This window comes from Oryx dammah, unplaced genomic scaffold (assembly GCF_014754425.2).
Source record: "Oryx dammah isolate SB20612 unplaced genomic scaffold, SCBI_Odam_1.1 HiC_scaffold_23, whole genome shotgun sequence".
Classification (NCBI taxonomy): domain Eukaryota; kingdom Metazoa; phylum Chordata; class Mammalia; order Artiodactyla; family Bovidae; genus Oryx; species Oryx dammah.
In genome coordinates, this window is record NW_024070207.1 from 12,746,607 (window position 1) to 12,770,929 (window position 24,323).

At 36.3% G+C, this 24,323-nt stretch overlaps 1 protein-coding gene across 2 annotated transcripts in view; it reads left to right on the forward strand.

The window, feature by feature from the left end:
• Window positions 1-24,323, forward strand: part of RADX (RPA1 related single stranded DNA binding protein, X-linked) — a 115,190-nt gene that overhangs the window by 17,549 nt on the left and 73,318 nt on the right. The window contains exons 2-9 of one of the 2 annotated variants that reach the window (XM_040265018.1): window positions 2,722-2,864; window positions 4,791-4,983; window positions 16,411-16,516; window positions 16,715-16,806; window positions 16,914-17,036; window positions 19,948-20,052; window positions 21,378-21,542; window positions 22,708-22,868. In XM_040265018.1, the coding sequence (XP_040120952.1) occupies window positions 2,722-2,864; window positions 4,791-4,983; window positions 16,411-16,516; window positions 16,715-16,806; window positions 16,914-17,036; window positions 19,948-20,052; window positions 21,378-21,542; window positions 22,708-22,868 (1,088 nt within the window). The remainder of the gene's footprint in view (window positions 1-2,721; window positions 2,865-4,790; window positions 4,984-16,410; window positions 16,517-16,714; window positions 16,807-16,913; window positions 17,037-19,947; window positions 20,053-21,377; window positions 21,543-22,707; window positions 22,869-24,323) is intronic. The other variant, XM_040265019.1, reaches the window with a different exon arrangement.

Consider the following 24,323-nt stretch of genomic DNA (forward strand, 5'->3'; position numbering starts at 1 on the left):
CTTTTCCATTTTCTTCCATGGTTATTGATCTGTTCCAGTGTTCTTCTGTTCCTTGCTGCTGCTAAGTCACTTCAGTCGTGTCCGACCCTGTGCGACCCCATAGACGGCAGCCCACCAGGCTCCCCCGTCCCTGGGATTCTCCAGGCAAGAACACTGGAGTGGGTTGCCATTTCCTTCTCCAATACATGAAAGTGAAAAGAGAAAGTGAAGTCGCTCAGTCCTGTCCGACTGTTAGCGACCCCATGGACTGCAGCCTACCAGGCTCCTCCGTCCATGGGATTTTCCAGGCAAGAACACTGGAGTGGGGTGCCATTGCCTTCTGTTCCTTAGGGCAACAATACTGGTAATTCATATGTTTCTAGAAGACTATCAATTTCATTGCTGATTTCATGTTTAGTGCTATATAATCATATAATCTTTAAAATTATTTTCTCTATGTTTATAGGTGATCACATTCTGGGTGTTATCTTTTTGTTTGCTTTCTTCCTGATTGCACTTATAAGGTTTTACCTTTTTATTAATTTTTCCAGGGAATTGGACTTACCAGTCATACTGTTTTCTAATTCATTATTTTCAGTTTTTATCTTTATTCTTCTTTATATTCCTTAGACTTAATTCTTTTGAAGTGGTTCTCAATGTAATAATAATATTAAGACTTTATTTTCTTTTTTAAAACTCTCCTTCTGAAGTATAGAGTGGAGTTTTCCAGAGGCTGCATGTCAAGGACATTGAAACAGACTGAATAAATGCCAAAGAAAATATTATTTATCCAGCTGTATTCTTTTAAGCTAGATACTAAAGAGATCTGTGAAAAATGTAAAACAATACCACTCTTCCCACTACATTTTTGACTTTGAACAATGTACTCATTTTTCAAAAATACATCTTTTTACTATGTATAACAGATTTATTGTTTTTGTTTTAAAAGAATTAAATATTTTTATTTCTTAGTTTTACTGTGTAATATGGTAAGTATTGGTAAATATTACCCATGTAAACAGAAGCTTATTGAGGTCTTCAGTAATTTTTTAAGACTATAAAGGTGTCCTGAGACCACCAGTTTGAGAAACACTATTGCATTGATTATTAATTTTTATATTGAATATGTAGTCTATTATTTTCATTCTTTCTTTTGATAAAGAATCCACTTTTTTATTTCTATGAATTTACATGGATTCCCCATTGTCTATGTAATTTCTTTTTAACTTGTAATTTCTTTTTAGATTTTAGAGATATGTATATTCTATGAAGTTAATGAGGTTTTTTTTGTTGTTGTTGTTTTTACCCAATCTGGGAAAATGTTCTCCAGACAGATGTCTGATCATGGCTGTCTGGACTCAACTGTAGCAGAAATAGTAGCTCTTACAACTCTGGTTTTATAAAAGTGTGCAGCTTTTGAATTTATTCCACTTGTAAAGGAGGTGTATGTGCCTTCATTGGTCAAGAGTGTTCTACATACACTCTAGGTAATTCAGAGGTGAGGTACAATTTGCTTCACCATATTAAAAAGGAAATTACTTAATTGTGGCATATCAAATACTAGTCTCTGTGATCCTGGACTAGTAATGTTTTGGGAGAATCTGGAGGGAAATTTATACAAGATACCTAATACTGAAAATGGGGTGGGTATTAATGGTAGTGTTGTAATTATAAAAGACCATTTAAACTCTTACTGAAAACAAATTATGAGAATACTTCTAATACCAAAGTTGAGTTGCTGATACATTATATAAATAAAAATTATTTATTTTTATAAATATTTTATAAGTGGAAGATGCCTTAGAGAAATAAATGAAATGTTTGAACAAATACCAGTTCAGGTTTTAAAAGCTGGGACTGTAGGCTATGAGAGCAAAATGTGGAGAAAATTGCAGATGGAATCCCTCTTAGCCCAAGGAAGAATAAAATTAGAAATACAAATAAATCTTTTAAAGATGATGAATAGCTTTTAAACAGTTTTGGCACTTATCAACAGGCTTGGAGATTAAAACATTTCCAAGTAAATTATATGGCATATAAAAATGTAATAAGTGCCATTGGTATGTAGAAAAATAAAATGGAATGGAGATAAGTAAGGGGATTAGTGTTCTATGGGGGCGGTTAGAGCTAGCATCACTAAGAAAGTGACATTTGAACAAAACTTGAAGGAGAAAAAGTCACTTGGATATCTAAGAGAAAGACATTCCAGACCCAGGGAACAGCAAGTGCAAAGGCCCTGATACAGGACCAGGTCTGGAATGTTTGGGGAAAATTGAACTTACACATATGAGACTAAGGTGGGGGCAATAAAGAAATATATCATGAAAATTCTATAAATTAAATGTGTAAGTGCTTAGTAGTGGGAAAATATTCCATGGTGTTGAGTTTTTTCTTAAGGAAGGTAAGTTTTGATCCAAGTCTTCCAGGAAGTAATTACACAGTTTGACAAAATATAGAGTATTATAGATGGACAATTCCATCTAAATGTGTTAGTTAACATAGGTATTTACCTATATTCCAATCACATAGTAAATCATGGGTGTGTGTGCATGTGTGTGTGTGTGATATTTAACCATTATTATTAAGGTTACTGTTTATTGCTAAGTTTTGTATGTGAGAAGTATATAGACTGGCTTAGCTTGTGAGGAGGAGTTGATTTGGTTCTGATCTGGCTACCATTTTTAACTAATAAAATAGAATTTTGAAATTACTATGACATATTTTTTCTTTTTTGTATTCTAGATACTAAAATAGTTTCCCTTGCTCACCTTGAGATGACCTGGTCCAATACAAAGAATTTTCCTCCGTTGCTTGTGAGAATCTTATATAAATCAAGACTGCGATACTATGGAAAACCCAATAAAAAGATGATTGAGCCATACCAAGTATGAATTGTGATAAGATGTTATATGTTAATTTATCAATCATAAATTATAACTTGCAGACCTGATATCTTCATTAGGATAATTTATGTTTAAGTAACATGTTAAAAGTTCAACTGAGTAATGTAAATAATGAACATAAATGTATATTTCAGGGTATTTTTCTGTATAGTTTCTTATACAAAAAGGAATTTTCTGTATTAGTGCTCTTTAGTTCCCTTGATCCAGCTAGTCTCCTTCACACCTTTTTCTGGATCTTCAATGTTTTCTTTTTTTACTGAGATTTCTATACCAGCATATAAATATTAATAATATATAGTCTCTGTGGGCATGCTCAGTTGCTTCAGTTGTGTCCAACTCTTTGCAATCCCATGGACTGTAGTCCTCTGTCCATGAAATTTTCCCAGTAAGAATACTGGAATGGGTTGTCATGCTTTCCTCCATGAGATCTTCTTGACCCAGGGATCAAACCCGTGTCGCCTGCATCTCCTACATTGCAGCCAGATTCTTTACCCCTGAGCCACCATGGAAGCCCACATATATAGTATAATCTTCCATTTTAAAAAAGGAAAACAGTCTTTGACATCAGGACACCTGTATTCTCTCTCTCCTTCAGGCAAGCTCCTTGAAGAAGTAGTCTACACTAGTTGTTTTCACTGTTCTGCCTCCTGTTTACTTCTCAACACAATTAATTTGGCTCTTTTCTTCAGCTGGTCACTCTCTATAGAGACCTTAATTGTCAAATCTGACACTTCTCTGTTATCTTGACTGTGCATATGATGCTGATTTCTGTCCCATTTTTTAAAAACTTAACATTTTACTGTATTTCCACATTATCAAAAATTATTTTGAGTGCTTTGCTAAGCTTTTATAATAAAAGTTATACATACTTCTAGGGAATTTGCAAAGTGTATAAAGATATATAAAGCTGATAAATGATATCAGCCCAAATCCTACCACTCAGTGAGAATCACTGTTAATATTAGTGTGTTTTATTCACCCGTTTTGTATCTATAGATCATATATATACATACATGTATGTATCTCTCATATGTCTGTGATAGCATATCTATGTCATATATACCACATCTATGCATATATGCATTCCTATCATGTATTTGTTGTCATTTAGTTACCAAGTCATGTCCAAATCTTTGTGATCCCATGAACTATGGCCTGCCAGCCTCCTCTGTCCATGGGATTTCCTAGGCAAGAATACTGGAGTGTGTTGCCATTTCCTTCACCAGGGGATATTCACGACCCAGGGATCAAACCCGTGTCTTCTGTACTGGCGGGTGGATTCTTTATCCCTGAGCCACTAGGGAAGTCCCCTATCATATATTACTATAACTATGTCCTATATCATCAGAGAAGGCAGTGGCACCCACTCCAGCACTCTTACCTGGAAAATCCCATGGATAGAGGAGCCTGGTGAGCTACAGTCCATGAGGTCTCTATGAGTCAGACACGACTGAGCGACTTCACTTTCACTTTTCACTTTCAAGCAGTGGAGAAGGGAATGGCAACCCACTCCAGTGTTCTTGCCTGGAGAATCCCAGGGACGTGGAAGCCTGATGGGCTGCTGTCTATGGGGGTCACACAGAGTCGGACACGACTGAAGTGACTTAGCAGCAGCAGCAGGAGCATGTCATATATCATAGTAAATTTTCTTACAAAATGGGAATCATAGTGTATATAACATTTTGTATCATTTAACATTTTCTTAAGTATTTTCTCACATTACTAAAAGTTCTTCATTTATAACTTTTCATTACAGAGTCTCTCATATTACATCATAAATTACTCAGTGGTTCTCCTATAATTTTGCTTCCTCATTCTTAAAAAATAAAATTTGAACACCATATAGGTAAAAGTAACAAATATGCATTTATTAAGTAAAAATATATGCTTTTATTTTTTTTTTCCTAGACCTTTTTGGAAGTTGCTGACAGCTCAGGCACAGTGTCTGTGATTATGTGGAATACCCTGTGTCCTGAGTGGTACAAAAGTCTGCATGTTGGTTTAGTTCTTCTGCTTCAAAATTATACTGTTAAAAAGAATTATCCATTCAGGATACAGCCTCTTCCTGTGGATCCACAGATCAAACTAATTTCTACAATGGGTTAAGTATTCAGTGAATTTGTTATTTTATCAGTATTTTGTTTGTATAAATTTGCAAAGTACCATATCAGTCAAAAGAACTTAAAAATTACTGAAGCTGTTAGAACCTGACAAACCTTTAAATTCCTTTATCTATAAAAAATTTTTGAGCAATCACTTAATAAGTGTATTTATTCATTTATTAAGGAAAACATCTGAGATGTTTATTGTTGATTAATGAATGAGTGCCACTTTGGATTTACTTATTTTTCTTTTCTTTCATTTTTGTATTAAAATATTAAATTAGTGACTTGAATATAGTTTTTGTTACCTCAAGGTGCCATTTCAAAGGGCTTTTGTCAGCATTCTATTTTGAAATAATTTCGAAATTACACAGAAGTTGAAAGAATAGTATAAAGAACTCCTGTATACCCTTCACACAGATTCAGCAGTTGGCAACATTTACTTTATCATTTCTCCACTATAGATAGATAGATAGATAGGTCTCACCTCTGAGCCATTTGAGAGTAAGTGGCAGCCATCATATATACATATCCCTTTACCTCTAAACACTTTGGTGATATTTTACTATTTCCTAAGAACAAGAACATTCTATTACACAGTCACAGGTCACAGTATAGTTATCAAAACTAGGAAATTTAAAGTTGATATAATAATGTTATATAACTTATGATCAGTATTCAAATGTTGCCAGTTATTGTAATCTTGAAAGGACTCTTCCTAATTAGTATTAAAATCACAGTATTGATATCTTGGCATCATCCTTAATATTTAGGGAACATTAGAATTAATATATTAAGTGATTGCTTAAGGTGTGGATATGACTTCTTTGAATTTCCATTTTTCAAAATTGTAGGACACATCAGTCAACAGTTTTAAGCACTGTTTTTGGTCTGTCATAGTTTTATACTGGACCTGTATTTCTATGTATTCTGAACTCCCTAGCTGACCTATTAGGGTTAATTACATAAAGAATGTTCAGCTATTGTAGCCTTTGTTCACTGTTTACTGAAACATATATTTAGGACAGTTTCGTATGATTCTGTATTAGTGTCTATCGGCTATTGATGATAGACATCAATCTGGCTGGGTGAACAAGATATTAACTAATTTGGTACAACTAGTCCATTATTGCATTACTCTTGATCATAGGAGAAGATAAACTGATTGCTGTTGAGATTTAATTAAGAAAACGTAGTGAAAGTTGGCAAGAGGAAGCTAATTCTAAACGTGTATTATTGTGTCTGCCAATTTATAAGTTCTTTCCCACAACCATGTATCTCCAAGTGACAAAATTGCTTTTTAGTAAAAATTGAGACCTTCTTTGTCAATAGCAGATAAGGTAAGTGACTTTGTTGATGTCATATAACTGATCACTGGCACAGTGAAAATTGAAACCTAGTTCTCCTGACACCTAACCTAGTGTTCTTTTTACTAAATACAGTGTTTTCTGATATAAAGAAAATTAACTTCAATCACAGTTTCTATGTGGCTGTGGACAAATCTAGAAATGTCTGTACTAACAGCTGCTTCTAAACCTTAAAAACATATGGAAAGTGGGACAATAGACAGCATGTGGTCAGTAGATAGTTATTAAAACATAGCAGTGAAAGTGAATTGAGCTCTATGCTACTTTTGCTACATAGAATTATAGGGCCAGATTTTCATAATATAAACTCTCTTTTTAAGATATGCTGCTGCTGCTGCTGTCACTTCAGTTGTGTCCAACTCTCTGCGACCCCATAGATGGCAGCCCACTAGGCAAAGCTATTTATACTTTTAAGTGAATAATAACAAATACAGAAATCATTTTTAAAATGAGAGCTTTAATGAGAACATGTTTAAAATGCACCTTTTAGTCTTTAGAACAATTTTACTTATCAGTGTTAGCATCAGTCTCTGTTATCCCACACCTTTTTAATAAGTAACAGGACTTTTTCCCTCTTCATCAAGGGTCAGTGAGCTATTTCTATAAATAGCTGAATAGTAAATATTATAGGATATATAAGCAGTATAGTCTCTTTCACAACAACTCAGCTCTGTCTTTATTGAGTGAAAGCAACCAAAGATAACATGTCAATGGATGGGCATAGCTGTATTACAGTAAAACTTTTATTTGCAAAACACTGGCAGCCATCTACAAGCCATAGTTTGCCTAGTGTTCCTGTATAAGTGGATCTCAATACTACTGATACATTAGCACCATTTGGGGAGCTTTAAAGATCCATGACCATGAATTATTAATAATTATTTTTAGGAGGGGACCACACATTGATGTATCTCTGAAACTCCTCAGATAGATTCTAATGTACAGCCAGGGTTGAAAACTATTGATCTATGATTTTTAAAAATCTCAGTGTGATTAATCATCTTTTAAAGGGAAAAAAAAAGTTCTATAAACTGTGCTAGGCACAGGGAACACAAAGATAAGTAATACAGAATTCTACCCTTAGAATTAATCTAACACATAGATAGAGAACCTGTGGACACAGCAGGGGAAGGAGAGGGTAGGACGAATTAAGGGAGTAGCATTGAAACATATACATTACTCTATGTGAAAAAGATAGCTAGTGGGAAGCTGCTGTATAGTACAGGGAGCTAAACTAGGTCCTCTGTGATGACCTAAGGAGTGGGAAGTAGGGGATATATGTATACTTATAGCTGATTCATGTTGTTGTACAGCAGAAACCAACACAACACTTATCCTCCAATTTAAAAAAAATAATTAGTCTAAGGTAACAGATATGTAAGATGAACAAATTACATGAACATGAAAGACTGCTGACAGTAAGCAGTAAGAAAAAAGGATGAATGGAAGGGGAGAGGAAAGGAACAGAAGTGTAGTTGAGGAAAGAGTGAATGGTCTGGAGAGTAGGAGAATGGGTTGAATTGGCGAAAACGTAAGTAAGGGTTAGGAATAAGAACAGGGTAGTTTAAATGTTATGAGAGAATACATGAGAAAGAGTATGCAATGAGGGCCAGTTTGGTCAGTACAGAAATAAGGATCTGTGATACTATCACTGCCTTCTAGGTGTTGATGTTGGAACACAAACCGTTGGGGTAATTTAGCTTGGTTTATTTTTTCATGCTTACACACATCATTGTAAGTTATAGAAACTAATGTAATTTTAAAGAAACTAAATAAATGGAAGCTTGTGAAGATGAACATTCTGTTGTTAAAAAAAGGACATATTTGCTGGCAATGTATGATTTTTGTATATTGCCTTTTTGTTTATTGTTCTGTCCTATCTTATACAAAATAGTGTTCAGTTCACATACACAAATGATAAACCTTTTAAAGTCTTGAGATTTTCAGACTGTATTACATAATATATATTGAGGTAATAACCTTAAGTGTTTTGGGTTTGGGGTGAAGGAAGTTTTTAAATCATTTGAAATCCTAGCATTTGAGAGCTGGGAGGGACCTTGAGTATAACTGAGTAACTATGGCTATGAAAGTGCTTTGTAAAATGCAAACTATTTTCTAAGCGCAAGGTAATACCATGTAATATAAAGTTTCTTCACTCATATATGAAAAGGTAAAAGAAAATTTTGTAGTCACATGTTTGGTAATAGGCAAAATGAGAAAGCAGTCATCTTCATTCTGGTTTAATCTTTGTTTGCTACATAGCAAATCCTTAGAGGCAGGTATCATTGTATAGGCAAATTCTAGCAAACATTGAAGGAATGTGTCATTCCAAAATTTCCAGAGAATAAAGTAAGAAGGTATACTCTCTGATTTATTCTTTGCTACCAATATAACCTTGATAATCAAAACCAAATAAGAATTTTATGAATGTGGAAAACTAAAGGCTACCTTTAGCTATGAACATATATACAGATACACAAAATTGAAGGTTAGCAGACTGAATTGTTATATGCTTTAAAAAAGTGATTACACATTGTGACTAAGTTGTATTGTTTTCCAGCAATGCAAAGTTGATTTTACTTACAAAAATAGACAAGTGTCACTTCCACATTAATAGATTAAAGAAGGTTGTTCTAGCAGAGCCATAAAAGTCATTTGCTAAAATTTTACACACATTCATAAACTTTAAAAAGAAAATAGCAAGAAAAGGAACTTTCCATAACTGATAAAGGATGTTTGCAAAACAAAATGAAAACGAACACAACTCTTAAGGGGAAAATTTAGAAACACTCCAAATTTTTTGGTGGCGGGGGGCCATGCCTTGTGTCATACCAGATCTTAGTTCCCCAACCAGGGATTGAACCTGAGCCCTCTGTAGCAGAAGGGCAGAGTCTTAATGACTGGACTGCTGGGGAAGTCCTGAAACACTCCTTTGTAAAATGGGGACCATTGATGGTCTTTTATTTCTATTTCTGTTCAATGTTGTACAGGCTGCCCTTGCCAATGTGGGGATACATGAGTGCCTGTGTGCTCAGTTGTGTCTTGATTCTTTGCAACCCCATGGGCTCTAGCCCACTAGGCTTCTCTGTCCTTGGAATTCTCCAGTCAAGAATACTGGAGTGGGTTGCCATTTCCTCCTCCAGGGGATCTTCCCAACCCAGGGATCAAACCCGCATTGGCAGGTCAGTTCTTTACCACTGCACCGCCTAGTGAGAAGATAAAATCCATTAAAAGCATAAGAGCTTTTTATTGAGGTATAGTTGATGTATTGGCCTCCTGGGTAGCTCAGCTGGTAAAGGATCTGCCTGCAATGCAGTAGACCCCCATTTGAGTCCTGGGTCGGGAAGTTCCCCCAGAGAAGGGATAGGCTACCCACTCCAGTATTCTTGGGCTTCCCCAGTAGGTCAGATGATAAAGAATCCTGCAATGCAGCAGACCTTGGTTCGATTCCTGGTTTGGGAATATTCCCTAGAGGAAGGCATGGCAACCCACTCCAGTATTCTTGCCTGGAGAATCCCATGGACAGAGGAGCCTGGCTGGCTACAGTCCATGGAGTTGCAAAGAGTAGAACACAGCTGAGCAACTAGGCACAGCACAACACAGTTGCTGTATTGCTGTACAGTATGTTAGTTTCAGGTGTCCTACATAGTGACTTGACATTTGCATACGTTACAAAATGATCACCATAAGTCTAGTGACCACCTGTCCCCAAAGAAAGTTATTATAATGTTTTTATAAAATTATTATAACTTCTTATGTTCTATATTACATCCCCTTGGCTTACTTATATAACTGCAAGTTTGTACCTCTTAATTCCTATCATCTATTTCATCCCCCAACCCCTGGCAACAGCTGATTTAGTCTGTGTATCTGTGAGTCTGTTTTTGTTCTGCTTGTTGAATTTAAGATTCCACACATACGTGAGACCATATGGTATTTATATTTCTCTATCTGGCTTATTTCACGTAGCATAATATCCTCTAGATCCATGCATGTTTCAAGTAGCAAGATTTCATTATTTTTGATGGCTGAATAATATTCCACTGTGTGTGTGTGTGTGTGTGTGTGTGTGTGTGTCACACACACCACATCTTTATCCATTACTCTGTCAATGAACATTTAGGTTGCTTCCATATCTTGACTATAGTAAATGACACTTCAGTGAACACTGATGTGCATATACCTTTTTGAATTAGTGTTTTTGTTTTCTCAGGTAAATAGCAAGAAGTAAAATTGCTGGGTCATATGGTAGTTCTGTTTTTAACTTTTTGAGGAACCTCTATATTGTTGTCTATAGGAGCTGCATCAGTTTACAATCCCAACAGTGCACAAAGGTACCCTTTCCTTTACATGCCTGCCAACATCTGTTATTTGTTGTCTTTCATGATGATAGCCATTCTAACAGGTGTGTGGTGGTATCTCATTATGGTTTTGATTTGCAGTTTCCTAATGATTAGTGATTTTTTGCATCTTTTCATGTCCATTGGTCATCTTTGTGTTGTCTGAGAAAAATAAATATCTATTTAGGTCCTCTTCGCAGCTTTTAATTTAGTTTTTTTCTTTAATATTTGTATAAATTCTTTGTCTATTTTGGATATTAACCCCTTATTAAATTATCATTTGTAAATACCTTCTCCCTTCAATGTGCTCTCTTTTCATTTTGTTGATAATTTACTTTGCTTTGCAAAAGTTTGACGAGGTCACATTTGTTTACTTTTGTTTTTATTTCCCTTGCCTGAGGAGACAGATCCAAGAATATATGCTAAGATCAGTGTCAGAGAGCATACTGCCTCTGTTTTCTTTTCAGAAGTTTTAGGGTTTCAGGTCTTACATTTAAATCTTTAATCCATTTTGAGTTTTATCTTTGTACATGGTGTGAGAAAGTAGTCCAGTTTGATTCTTTTGCATATAGCTGTCCAATATTCCTGATGTCATTTATTGAAGAGGCTGTTTTTCCCCATTCTTGCCTCCTTTGTCATGGATTAATTGACCATATAAGCATGGATCACCAGGGCTATATGCTTAGGGGTGCCTCCTATGTGGGTTGTGCGAGCCCTCCTATTGTGAATGACTACTGTTGACATGCTGGTAGGCAGGGCAGCCCCTGGCCTGGTTGGCTGCTAGACCCTACCTTGTGTGGAGGCTGCTGGCCACTGGAAGGTGGGAGCCAGTCCCTGGGCAAGGGATGGGATTGTCGAGTGCGTCCATGGCTAGTGCCAGCCTGCTGGTGGGTGGGCCTGGGTTACTGCAGGACTAGCTGCTTGGAGAAGGAAATGGCAACCCACTCCAGTGTTCTTGCCTGGAGAATCCTAGGGATGGGGAAGCCTGGTGGGCTACCATCTATGGGGTTGCACAGAGTCAGACACGACTGAAGCGACTTGCAGCAGCAGCTGCTTGGTATGGAGGTGTCCCAGGACTGGTGCTGACCAGCTGGTGGGTGGGTGAGCCAGAAACTTCTGCCATAGGGCAAAGCCTCAGTCACACCTGACCCACAGACTCTGCTGTGGACCTTCAAGGATGCAGCAGAGAATGGGGGAGAGGCTGCCCTAGCAGTTTCTTTCACCTTAAGGACACCTTCTCTTCTCTTGTCTGAGTCATCCCTAACTTTAACTCTTGAGAAAACACTAAATATTGGAGGATCAGAAAGAGGGCATCTGGTGTATTGAGACACCCATTCACATTTTGATAAGTCCCCCAAGGTGCACCTCGAGGTCTCTTGATGTTTTCCATTTGAGGAACTAATCCAGTTCCAGTTCAGGGGTTTCTCCCTGTAGACAGGGCACCCAGTTTGTAAGGCGCTGCTTTGCACAAATGTCACAGGATTAGTGGGACCTGGAAGTCGCATTTGGGGCATTCTTGCCATTTGGTTTTTTGAATTTCTGGGCATCTCTTTGCCATTTGCTTTTTTGGGGTAACTTCCTGCTGGCGTGATTTGGCTTGGTTTGTTTGCTTTGAGCACACAGATATTTTGTACTAATTGCTTCCTCTAAGCTTCCATCTCCTAGTCCCCTAGGAAAAATCCTAAGTGATTGGTAGACCTATGGTTATGATCCAATGAGGAGAGAAAAACTTGACAAAACTTTAAGAAAGGCTTTCTAGGGGGAAACTTGCATTTCTGTCTTTGAGATGTAAATGTTCTATCTGATCTTCCTAGCATATTCTGTGTTTGTGTGTTTGTATGTATGTGTTTTGAAAACTCTGACCTTTGGACAAAGGTCACAGGTCTGATGGAACTGGGAAGCCATGTTAATGTGACTCTCTGGCTGGAGAAGGCAATGGCACCCCACTCCAGTACCCTTGCCTGGAAATCCCATGGATGGAGAAGCCTGGTGGGCTGCAGTCCATGGGGTCGCTAAGAGTCAGACACGACTGAGCGACTTCACTTTCACTTTTCACTTTCATGCCTTGGAGAAGGAAATGGCAACTCACTCCAGTGTTCTTGCCTGGAGAATCCCAGGGACGGGGGAGCCTGGTGGGCTGCCGTCTATGGGGTCACACAGAGTCGGACACGACTGAAGCGCCTTAGCAGCAGCAGCAGCTGGCTGGCTAGGTTTTGGTTTATTCTGGTTACTTTGGTAACGCACAGACATCTGGTACTAACTGCTTCCTCTAAGGCTTCCTCTACATTTTCTTGTTTCTTTCTCCTCAAATCCCTGCGAACAGGCAAGTGGCTATGGAAGCAATTGAGGAACTCTGGCCAGGGTTACTCTCTGGTGTGTTCCAAAGGCCCTGCAGCCCACTGTGCCACAGTATCTGCTACCCAAGCAAGTGAAGGCTCTCCTTTCCTTCTGCCTTAAGTTGAGAACCAGGCCAATTAAAATTGTGCAAGTACAGGTCAGGCACTTAAAAGCCAGTAGGGTGCCTGCTGCTTGAAGACTCCCTTGACAGAATAAGGAGGATCACAGAATGGACCAGGCTACTAGGGTATCCACCCCCAACAAGACAACTTCCATGCAATGCCAGACACATCTGGTTCAAACATAACACTGAGCCCACTTCCCTGGCCGCTGCCTTCCTGGCAAGACTATGAGGTGGATTCCTCAGCCTATCTTTTCTATTACCTTCACCTCTTTCCCCCTTGGTCCAGACTGATTTACAGGAGGCTAAGTGTTGCCTCTGAGCCTTCCCAAGAGGCCTTCTTCCATAAGCTAGAAGAGGAAAAGTAAACCTTTCCAACATAGGTAAATTGGCATGTCAGTCCTTCAGCTTCATTGAGGTAGCCACACAATTCTTTTTTTTAAAAAAAGGAAAAACAAAACTATCCTTGTTTTATAAATGTTATCTCTACAGTACCAGGAGGGTGGCTCCAAAATTAATCCAAAACCCACCAATCCTTTTACCACTTCCCAAATCCTCCATGTTTATCTTAAGAGGCTTGTAAATATTTTCAAAAAGGGGAAACCAAGTCATCCTAGGAAGAACTTGCCTGTATCTTTGAGATGCAAGTGTCCTATCTGGTCTTCTCAGGACGGCTCATCTCTGCTGTCTTTTAAAATGCAAATTTTAGAGGGAGTAAACTAGAAGTTGGCTTGTCCAAGGTAAATAGAAATCATAAATGCTTTTTCTGCAAATATTTAGCCATCTAGCCAAGTGAATTTTACTTGTTTCATCTGTCAGAAACCCAATTTTAATGCAACTTCTTTTGTAAACTGATGGGTTTTACATTGCTGAACCTGACTCAGTACTGAAATCTTAAAATAAGAAGTGAGGTCTCTCTGTGTGTGTATGTATCTTTGACTTTGGATAACATTGCCTTGGTTGATTTGTAAAACAGCTATATTTAATTAGCTTAAATAAAAGTAAGTGCTTACAAACCAAACAATTCAAAATACAAAAGAAATTAAGCTAAGTGAGTTTCAGGCTCACATGAGCTGGGAAATATTTAGAATCAAATTAATATCTGAAATTAATGTTTGTTATTACAAATTTGTCAGCAAGGAAAGGAACTTGCTATGAAGAAACTTTTAAGGACAGAAAATGTAAATGAAATAAGAGTTTTAGATAAATTTTATTAAGGGTAATAGTGGCATAGTGGTAAAGAATCTGCCTGCCAATGCAGGAGACCCAGGTTTCATCCCTGGCTTGGGAAGATCCCCTGGAAGAGGAAATGTCAACCCACTCCAGTATTCTTGCCTGGAAAACTCCATAGACAGAGGAACTTGGTGGACTACAGTCCATGGGGTCACAGAGTTGGACACGACTGACTGTACAATATTAACAGAAAAAAAATGACATTATATTCCTATATCATACCTATAAAAATCAATGCCAGACATATCAAATGCTTAAATATGAAAGGCAAAACTTTTAGAAGAACTTACAGAAAGTATGTTTGCCTTTAGGATAAAGAAGCATCTTTTGGATAGCACAAAGAAATGGTAACCATAAAAGAAAGATTAATAAGCTTAACTACATTAAAATTAAGAACTTCTGGGACTTCCCTGGTGGTCCAATGGCTGACTCCATGCTCCCAGTGTAGAGGGCCCAGGTTCTATTCCTGATCGGGAAACTAGATCCCACAGGCCACAGCTAAGAGTTTACATGCCACAGGTAAAAAAGATCCTGCATGCTGCAACTAAGACCCAGCACAGCCAAATAACAAAATATTTTTAAAAGGATAAAACAAAAATTAAGAACTTTTGTCCATCAAAAGACACTCCAAAAAATTCAAAAACTGGGTGAAGATATTTGCAATAGTATAATCAACAAAGGTATTCAGTATATATAAAGAACTAATACAAATAAAAAAAAGACAATCCAGTAGAAAAAATGTTCAAAAATATTAGGAGGTATTTCACTAAAGAGGATGCATAGATGAACTATAGGTATATGAAATGTTGTTGAACATAATTAGTAGTAAGAGAAGTACAAAATAAGACCACAACAAATTGCCATTTTGTATCATTAGATTGACAAAAAATAAGAAAGTTAGGAATTTCCCTGGCTGTCCAGAGATTAAGACTCTGTGCTTCCACTGCAGGGGTCACAGGTTCAATCCCTGGTCAGGGAACTAAGATTCCATATGCTGCATGGTACAGCCAAAATAAATAAATAAATTTAACAGAACCAAAATTTGGAGAGGATGTGGCTCAATGGAATTCTTGCACATTGCTGCTGAAACTGTTAATAGTTTAATATTTAATATTTAGTAAATATTAATAAATATTTATAATATTAATAAACTAAGTGAGGAGTTAATAAATACTACTTTAGAATGGTTTGGAATTATCCTATAGAGTGACTTCTTTGGTGGCTCAGACAGTAAAGCGTCTGCCTACAATGTGAGAGACCCTGGTTCGATCCCTGGGTTGGGAAGATCCTCTGGAGAAGGAAATGGCAACCCACTCCAGTACCCTTGCCTGGAAAATCCCATGGACAGAGGAGCCTGGTAGGCTCCTACAGTCCATGGAGTCACAGAGTCGGACACTACTGAGCGAATTCTTCATCCTATAGAGTGGAATATTTGCATATTTTATAATCCAGGTTTTCCCTTCTGGATATAATACCTTAGAAAATATTTGCCTGTGTGTACAAGGAGATATGTCAAAAAAAATTCATAGTGACTGTTCATTATGACAAAAGCTGGAAATAGCCCATATGTCCAGCAATATGATGAAGAGTAAATAGAATTATAGTATATCAACACCCTGGAACATTATTCGCAGTAGAAATGAGAAAAAAAAATGCTACATGCAGCTGCATGAATGAATTTTAAGACCATAATTTTAAGTGGGGAAAAAAGTAGCCCTAGAATAGTACATTATGGTATTACTCCATTTATTTAAAGTTCAAAAACAAATCCAAATAGTGTACTATCTGGGCAAAAACACTTAAGTGATTTTTTTCTAAACCTTTTTTAAAACTTAAGTATATGGTAAAACACAAAGATGAGTGGATGTGATAATGTCAGAATAGATAGAAGAAAGTTATTGAAAATGATCTAGTTCTTAGGTTTAGTGGTGGACTCAAAGCATTCAATCTATTTTTTGCTGTGTGATATATACATGTGTATATTATTTTATATGTATATCATATTAAAGTAATATATTTCTTTTTCAGAAATCTGCCTGAATATTCGAGATCTTCCTAATATAATTATCATCCCAGAAAAGAAGGTGAAACCAGAATGGAGATTGCCAAAATTAAATTACCGTTTTGTTACGAGGTAAAATAGATGCTTGTAAAATATCTCAAATATTAATTTTCACTGTTACTCACTGAAACAAGGTATTATGATTTGCTCAAAATCTACCCCAAATTATGCTGTAGCAGTTAAATAGATATGCATTTTCATTCATATTTGTAGAATGCTCTTTTGCTATTTAAAAATAAAATATCTATTTAATAATTTTTCTTCTTTTAGATCAGAACTGGATAAGATGCCAAATAATTGTATCTGTGATGTTATTGGAGTTTTGGTTTTTGTAGGAAGGGTCCAGCGGTTAAAAAAGAAGGGTAAGCTTCTGATATTGAAAGTCATAAAATGTATTTCAGTGAATAATTCTGTGTTCATATGTGCATAATCCATTGTCTTCATTTATTCTAATATTCTCTCCATATAGATAGCCGTGAAGATTTTTGGTCATATCGCTGGATTCACATTGCTGACGGGACTTCAGAACAACCATTTATAGTGGAGCTGTTTTCAACATCTCAGCCAGAAGTCTTTGAACATATTTACCCAAGTACTCAGTTCAAATATTATTATCATTTTATATTTGGAAATGGGAGCATTAACTGAAAAAAAATAACAGAGTATACTAACAGAATGCCTTGACACTGAGCTAGCAAATTCAAGCAGTCTGATGGCACATATAAATTTTTTTTTATATTGATATTATAAGTGGTATTATAGATATTAACTGTCTTCTGGTTTTCTGTTCAGAATTTGGGATTGAAACTAGTTTTTCAGAAAATAGGTGCTCTTATTAATTCTCACTTTTAGCATTTTAGACATAAAAGGTTGAAATTCTGTGAAACTAAAGCATAGACCATTTCCTTTGTATCCATTTGGAAACTGAATTAATAGACCCCATTTAAGACAATGAAGACTTTACTAATGTAGAATTAACTGGTACAGGATTGGGAAACTATGTGATTAAATAATGACAGTGGTAAGTATGATGCCATTTGAGTATGAAATTAATATTAGGTTAATGGTGTTATACCACCTGGTCAATATTTTACTTACTTTGGTGTTGATTTTTCCCCTTATATTTATTCATATACATAGGTATTTTTCCCACTACTTTTATTTATTTCAAGACATTTAAGTATGTCCTACTATGTATTTTATGTAACAACTTAGTCTACAAACCTATTTTGATAAGGAAAAATATATTTAATACTTTCTTATAACAACTTCAGTGAAATTTTTCCTTGTTTGAATTTGTCACATAAAGCTATTTTAGATGTGGTGAGCTGTTTTCCAAATGAGTATATGAATGAAATATGGATTGTTAAATGCTTGCCAAAATTGGGGAAATTCCCAGTCTTGACTACATATTTTTTTTTTTTGATCAGCAACAACTTAGAAATGGTAGAATATCAGGAGACCTAGAGACCATATACAGGGCTGTTCTGCTACCCCTTTATTCTCTATTGTAAAATGGTATTACCCACTATTCAGATATTACCTCATTAAAATCCACCTTATGCTTGTGAGATTAAATTTTTAAAATATATGTATATGAATAGAACTAAACATTACCCCAACTATGATTGGAGGGGAGAGCAGAAAGAATTTTCACCAAAACCAAGGTATGGGTTTCCAAGGTAAGTGGGGCTATGACCTTTCATATAACTTCTCTTAGGGCATAGATGGTTGATAGTGATGATCGCTCATGACAATTTAGATGGGTTTTATGGCCAGATCCCTCTCTCTTTATAGCCACTATAGCTGTTTTAATAGCTAACTGACACATGTTTTGGCAAATGATTTTTCACAGAAATTTTGCCATGTAGTCACATTCTATTTCTTACGGAAACATGAAATGTATCTTTTAAGAAAAGTTTATATGGAGCTTAGTGAGATTTACTCTAGTACAAGAGTTGACAACAATCACTATTCATTTTCATCTTTTGACCAAGAGTGAAGGAAAAAATTGTGAAATAAATGGTGAATATTAAGGAAGCTTGAGGCCTATGAAGAACATAACTAAGGATCTTCTGGAACAGTACCAGAATCCTTTGGTAGTAGGGCATCTATTTTACTTTGTATGTGTGTGTGCTCAGAATCACAGGCTTTGGCGATACATGGTGCTGTGGAAGGCCCATGGTGTGTGCATGCTGGGGCACCACTGGCCCAGGGCCACCTTTTTTACTTTTCATTAAGGAGAGTGAAGAACTAAGGGGAAAACTTTTTCACTGCTTACTATATATTAGTTGCTCATAGATGTTACTTAATTTTGTACTTACAGTTACCTTTTAAACAGGTGATATTTTTACAAATTTATGGATGAGGATATAAAGGTCAAGAGAGATTTTAAACAGCCAGACGGTGTTAGGTTCAAATGTCTTATTTTTAGCAACCATGAACTTAGAATTAGAGATTTCTTTAGTATTCTTATGTCAGCATCTTTAATCATGAATACTCACATCTTTGTATAGTCTTTGAAACAAATGAAAAACAATATAAATCAACAGAATTATTCTTAGTCATTTGAACAGATTTTATTTCTTTTCATTGCTCCAAAATAAAGAACTAGTAAATGAGAGATACAGGAAATGAATTTATAGATATTATCATGCTCCAGGGAAATATTTATTCTCAAATGAGAGCTTACTGTTGATAGGAAATTGCAAGTATTTATATTTATTTCTTCATTTCCTGATTTGTAAGACAACTGTTTTGGCACATAGTAAGTTAAAATTTTTAAGATATTTTTGCATAAGTAAACTCTTCCTAAATAACCTGATAGTTACAAAACAGTTGATAGCTTTTGAAAGTGGTTGAAATCTGAAGACATGATAACCTCATTTTCAAGGATTCTTTTTAGTCTATCTAGTTGGTGAGGAAAGCCAACAGAAAAGAATACGTGGTAGAAGCCCTGTCTTTGAAATTTAGTCTAATTGAGATAAACACAATTAAAACACTTGCATAAACAAGTTCACATTAATAGTGTGTAGCCCTATCTGATGGAAAGAGTGAGAGTAATTTCGGGGATCAAGGTTAGATGGGGTTAATCAGTGAAAACATGGAGAAGCTCAGTTTTTCTTTCTCTGTAGGAAATAACGGTTCACACTCAGTTGTGTGGCCAATTAAAAGACTTTCACTCTTCAACTGTCCAGCAAGCAGGGCCTTCGGTTATGTGCAGCTGCTGTATTAATACTTCCTAAAGGAAAAGTGTTAGATTCTTGTTGCTCCAAGTGTGGTCAAAGGGCTAACAACACTAGTATCACTAGTGCTAAGATCTCACTAAGCAAAGAATTTCAGGCCCCACACTAAAACTACTGAATCTGAATTTACATTTTTAACAGTTATCCCAAGTGATTCCTGAGTTCAGTAAAACTTGAGAAGCACTCTGTTAGATCGTGATCTAGGTATTTCCCTTTGAAATGCATAAATAATTTCATAAGTATTTTCTTTTCCTGCAGTGACATATTTCGTGTGTACACAGCTGAAAGTTGTCAGAAATGATAATCAAGTACCTAAACTGCTTTACCTCACCACTACAAATGAGAGTCACATGTTTATTACTGGTAAGCAATTTCTTTGTATATATTTAATTGGAAATCTAATATGTTTTCTCTTCATTAAATTAAATTTTCTATTATAACATTCAACCACAAGATAGCCTTATTTTGAACTCCTTTACTGTAAGATTGGTTTAACAAAGAATAAGTGTGTGTGTGTGCACAGTAGTTGCTCAGTCATATCTGACTGCAACCCCATGGACTAGCCCACCAGGCTCCTCTGTCCATGGGATTCTCCAGGCATGAATACTGGAGTGGGTTGCCATTGCCTTCTCCAGGGGATCTTCCTAACCCAGGGATTGAACCCGGGTCTTCTGCATTGCAGACAGATTCTTTACCATCTGAGCCACCAGGAAGCCCCAATAAAGAATATACAGCCTATGAAATCTATTGCTTCGAGATGATTTACAATTCAAGCAACAATTTTCTGACTTTCTGAAGAATTTTATGTCCTTCAGTTAACTTTAATTCCTGCTTAATGTTAAGTTAGATAATCATAAATGGCTTCACAGATTGAAGACTGTTTGGCCCTGTGTCACAATAAGGATTCGACTAACAGTAGTTTTAAAATGTTAAAATGAAAATGTATGTTAAATTTTGGTCCTCAGACTTGCATTTTACTTACATAGCAAGCAAAATCTCACTGCTTATCTACAAGTTTATTTTTTTTTCCATTCTCTCCGATAATGTGGGCAAAAAAATCAGATGAGTGAGAGAGTACTGTGGAATGTTTTACTTACTAGAATGCTACCATCTTGGTAATTAGGAAATTTGTCAAAGAAGAGTCCTAGGAAGGATGTAATACACATCTTTGTTTATACCTCATTTTATAAATATGAGTAATATCAGATCTAATACATACTAATAATAATCAGATGTAAATGACACTTAAGTACATTTCAAAAGCATGAGTTTAAATGCTGAGCTATATTCACAGAAAATTTAGTTCATATGTGCTATCATACCTTCAGGTTAATACATAAAAATTGGTTTTCTAAGAAGATGCTAACCAGTTGGATAGTTAGAAAAGTCCAGACTATTAGTTTTCTTTTTCTTCTGGCTTTTTTTGATATCCTACAGACAGCTACAGTGTAGTCCACAGAAACTGTAATATGTTCGATTTCCTTCTAGATTTAGGATTTATTTACCATCTTTGATAATTTTATATGCATATTCAGTATAATTATGTGCTACATAGTGAATAAGTTGACTTCTTTTCTTGGTGACATAAGATTGATCTTATATTAAAATGTTTTTATACACAAAAAAGTCCAGGTGGTTTACTACAGTGATTTTTTTTTTCTCCTTATTTTTTCCCTTCATGCAATGAGGTCATAAAGGCCAGCCATATAATGATGATGCCAAGGTAAAAAACTTTATCCAGTGGGTTAAAGCGAAGCACGATTCTGGCGAAGTGAGGAATGCTGTTATAGGTGGATATTACCCCTATCCGCCAGTGCCAGAGAAATTTTTGAAGTATAGTAGTTCTCTTAAAGGTACTGATGAAATTACTAGTTGTTTATGATTACATGCTATATGTATGCTATATGCCTTGTCATTTAGTCATCTTTATTCTTTAATTTGAGTAGGCCAAAGTGTAGCAATACTCACTGTTAATAATTTGATATTTATCAAGATATAAAAACATATGTCCCATAAAGGTGGATATTTTGATTTTATTAGACTGTAAGAAAAAAGGAATATAGACTGACTAAATGGAGATAATATCTTGATTTAAGGTCTTTGAGATAAAATCTGAGTTGGTAGATCCCAACTCCTATAATATTATTTAAATTAAACATATGAAAGGATACATTGGACAATTTGATATCAAGATACAACTGTATTAGGCCACTTTTATGGAATGATACATAGATATCCCTTGGTATCCATAGGGGATTGGTTCAAGGAGCCCCATGGATACCTAAATCTGCAGATGCTCAAATGTCTTGCATAAGGGATATACAGTGATTACAGTTGGCTCTTTGTATCTGCAGGTTTGCACAACTTATGGATATGTGTATTGCAAAACTTGTGGATGACTGTGTATTGGATATAACATGGTTGAGGCGCCACCTGTAGATAAAAATGATATCAAAATTAGTGAGATTCAGAATCAGTACTGATGAGAGACAATGTTAATTTATTTTAGTAGAATTAAAATATGATAGTTGAAAAATTTAGCATATATTCTTTTTGAAAAGCTGTGGGATAATTGCACAGGTTTGGAAAAAAAAGAAACTTTGAAATACTGATCTATCATCAGCTAAATATTGGCATCCTTCTATACTTCATAATGCCAGCAATATGTAGTATATGCTATATATAGAATATAGAAAATACTAACATCTGTGCTTCTATGCAATGGCCAAGCAACACTTTATAGTTTGAAGTATGATATATAAATTACATTCAATATGTAAAATTTCTGTTTCAAATTAAGACACCAGACTAGAAGACTGTATCACGATTTAACTGAAATATATTTTGCCAGTTTTACTGACATCACCTAAGGGGATGCCAAATGTAAAGTCTCACATACTTAAGTTATTAGCAAGTTTATAATTTTCATGTTGTGAAATTACATTGCAAAACTAATTCTTATTTTTCTCATTTCAGTTCTTTAAAACTTACAATTTCCTTGGAATTACTCTTTTGTAGTTGAATCACTTTTGACAGCTATAAGTGAAGTGAAGGTGGAGATTGAAGACTTGCAGTATAGGGAACAAAAGCGCATTGCAATTCAGGGAATAATTACTGGTATAAAGTATGTCCCGCATCTCAGTGCAACTGAAAGTGCTTCAGCATCTGAAACACTACAGGTATGGTGCCAGAGAATTAATAGTATATCTCTGAAAACACTCTGATTGTAACCACAATTGGCATTATATACTTTTTTAAATTTAAATTTAGTTATTTTAATTGGAGGCTAATTACTTTACAATACTGTATTGCTACTGCCACACATCAACATGAATCCACCATGGGCATACACGTGTTCCCCATCTTGAACGCACCTCCCACCTCCCTCCCCGTACCATCCCTTCGGGTCATCCCAGTGCACCAGCCCCAAGGATCCTGTATAGAACCTAGACTGGCGATTCATTTCTTATATGATATTATATATGTTTCCATGCCATTCCCCCAAGTCATCCATCCTCTCCCTTGCCCACAGAGTCCAAAAGACTGTTCTATACATCTGTGTCTCTTTTGCTGTCTCACATACAGGGTTATCATTACCATTTTTCTAGATTCCATATATATGTGTTAGTATACTGTATTGGTGTTTTTCTTCCTGGCTTACTTCACTCTGTATAATAGGCTCCAGTTTCATCCACCTCATTAGAACTGATTCAAATGTATTCTTTTTAATGGCTGAGTGATACTCCATTGTGTATATGTACCACAGCTTTCTTATCCATTCATCTGCTGATGGACATCTAGGTTGATTCCATGTCCTGCCTGTTATAAACAGTGCTGCGATGAACATTGGGGTACACATGTCTCTTTCAATTCTGGTTTCCTCAGTGTGTATGCCCAGCAGTGGGATTGCTGGGTCATAAGGAAGTTGTATTTCCAGTTTTTTAAGGAATCTCCACAGTGTTCTCCATAGTGGCTGTACTAGTTTGCATTCCCACCAACAGTGTAAGAGGATTCCCTTTTCTCCACACTCTCTCCAGCATTTATTGCTTATAGACTTTTGGATAGCAGCCTTTCTGACTGGCGTGAAACAGTACCTCATTGCAGTTTTGATTTGCATTTCTGTGATAGTGAGTGATGTTGAGTATCTTTTCATGTGTTTGTTAGCCATCTGTATGTCTTCTTTGGAGAAATGTCTATTTAGTTCTTTGGCCCATTTTTTGATTCAGTTCAGTTCAGTTGCTCAGTTGTGTCCGACTCTTTGTGACCCATGAATCACAGCACGCCAGGCCTACCTGTCCATCACCATCTCCCAGAGTCCACTCAGGCTCACGTCCATCAAGTCCGTGATGCCATCCACCCATCTCATCCTCGGTCGTCCCCTTCTCCTCCTGCCCCCAATCCCTCCCAGCATCAGAGTCTTTTCCAATGAGTCAACTCTTTGCGTGAGGTAGCCAAAGTACTGGGCTTCAGCTTTAGCATCATTCCTTCCAAAAAAATCCCAGGGTTGATCTCCTTCCGAATGGACTGGTTGGATCTCCTTGCAGTCCAAGGACTCTCAAGAGTCTTCTCCAACACCACAGTTCAAACGCATCAATTCTTCGGCGCTCAGCTTTCTTCACAGTCCAACTCTCACA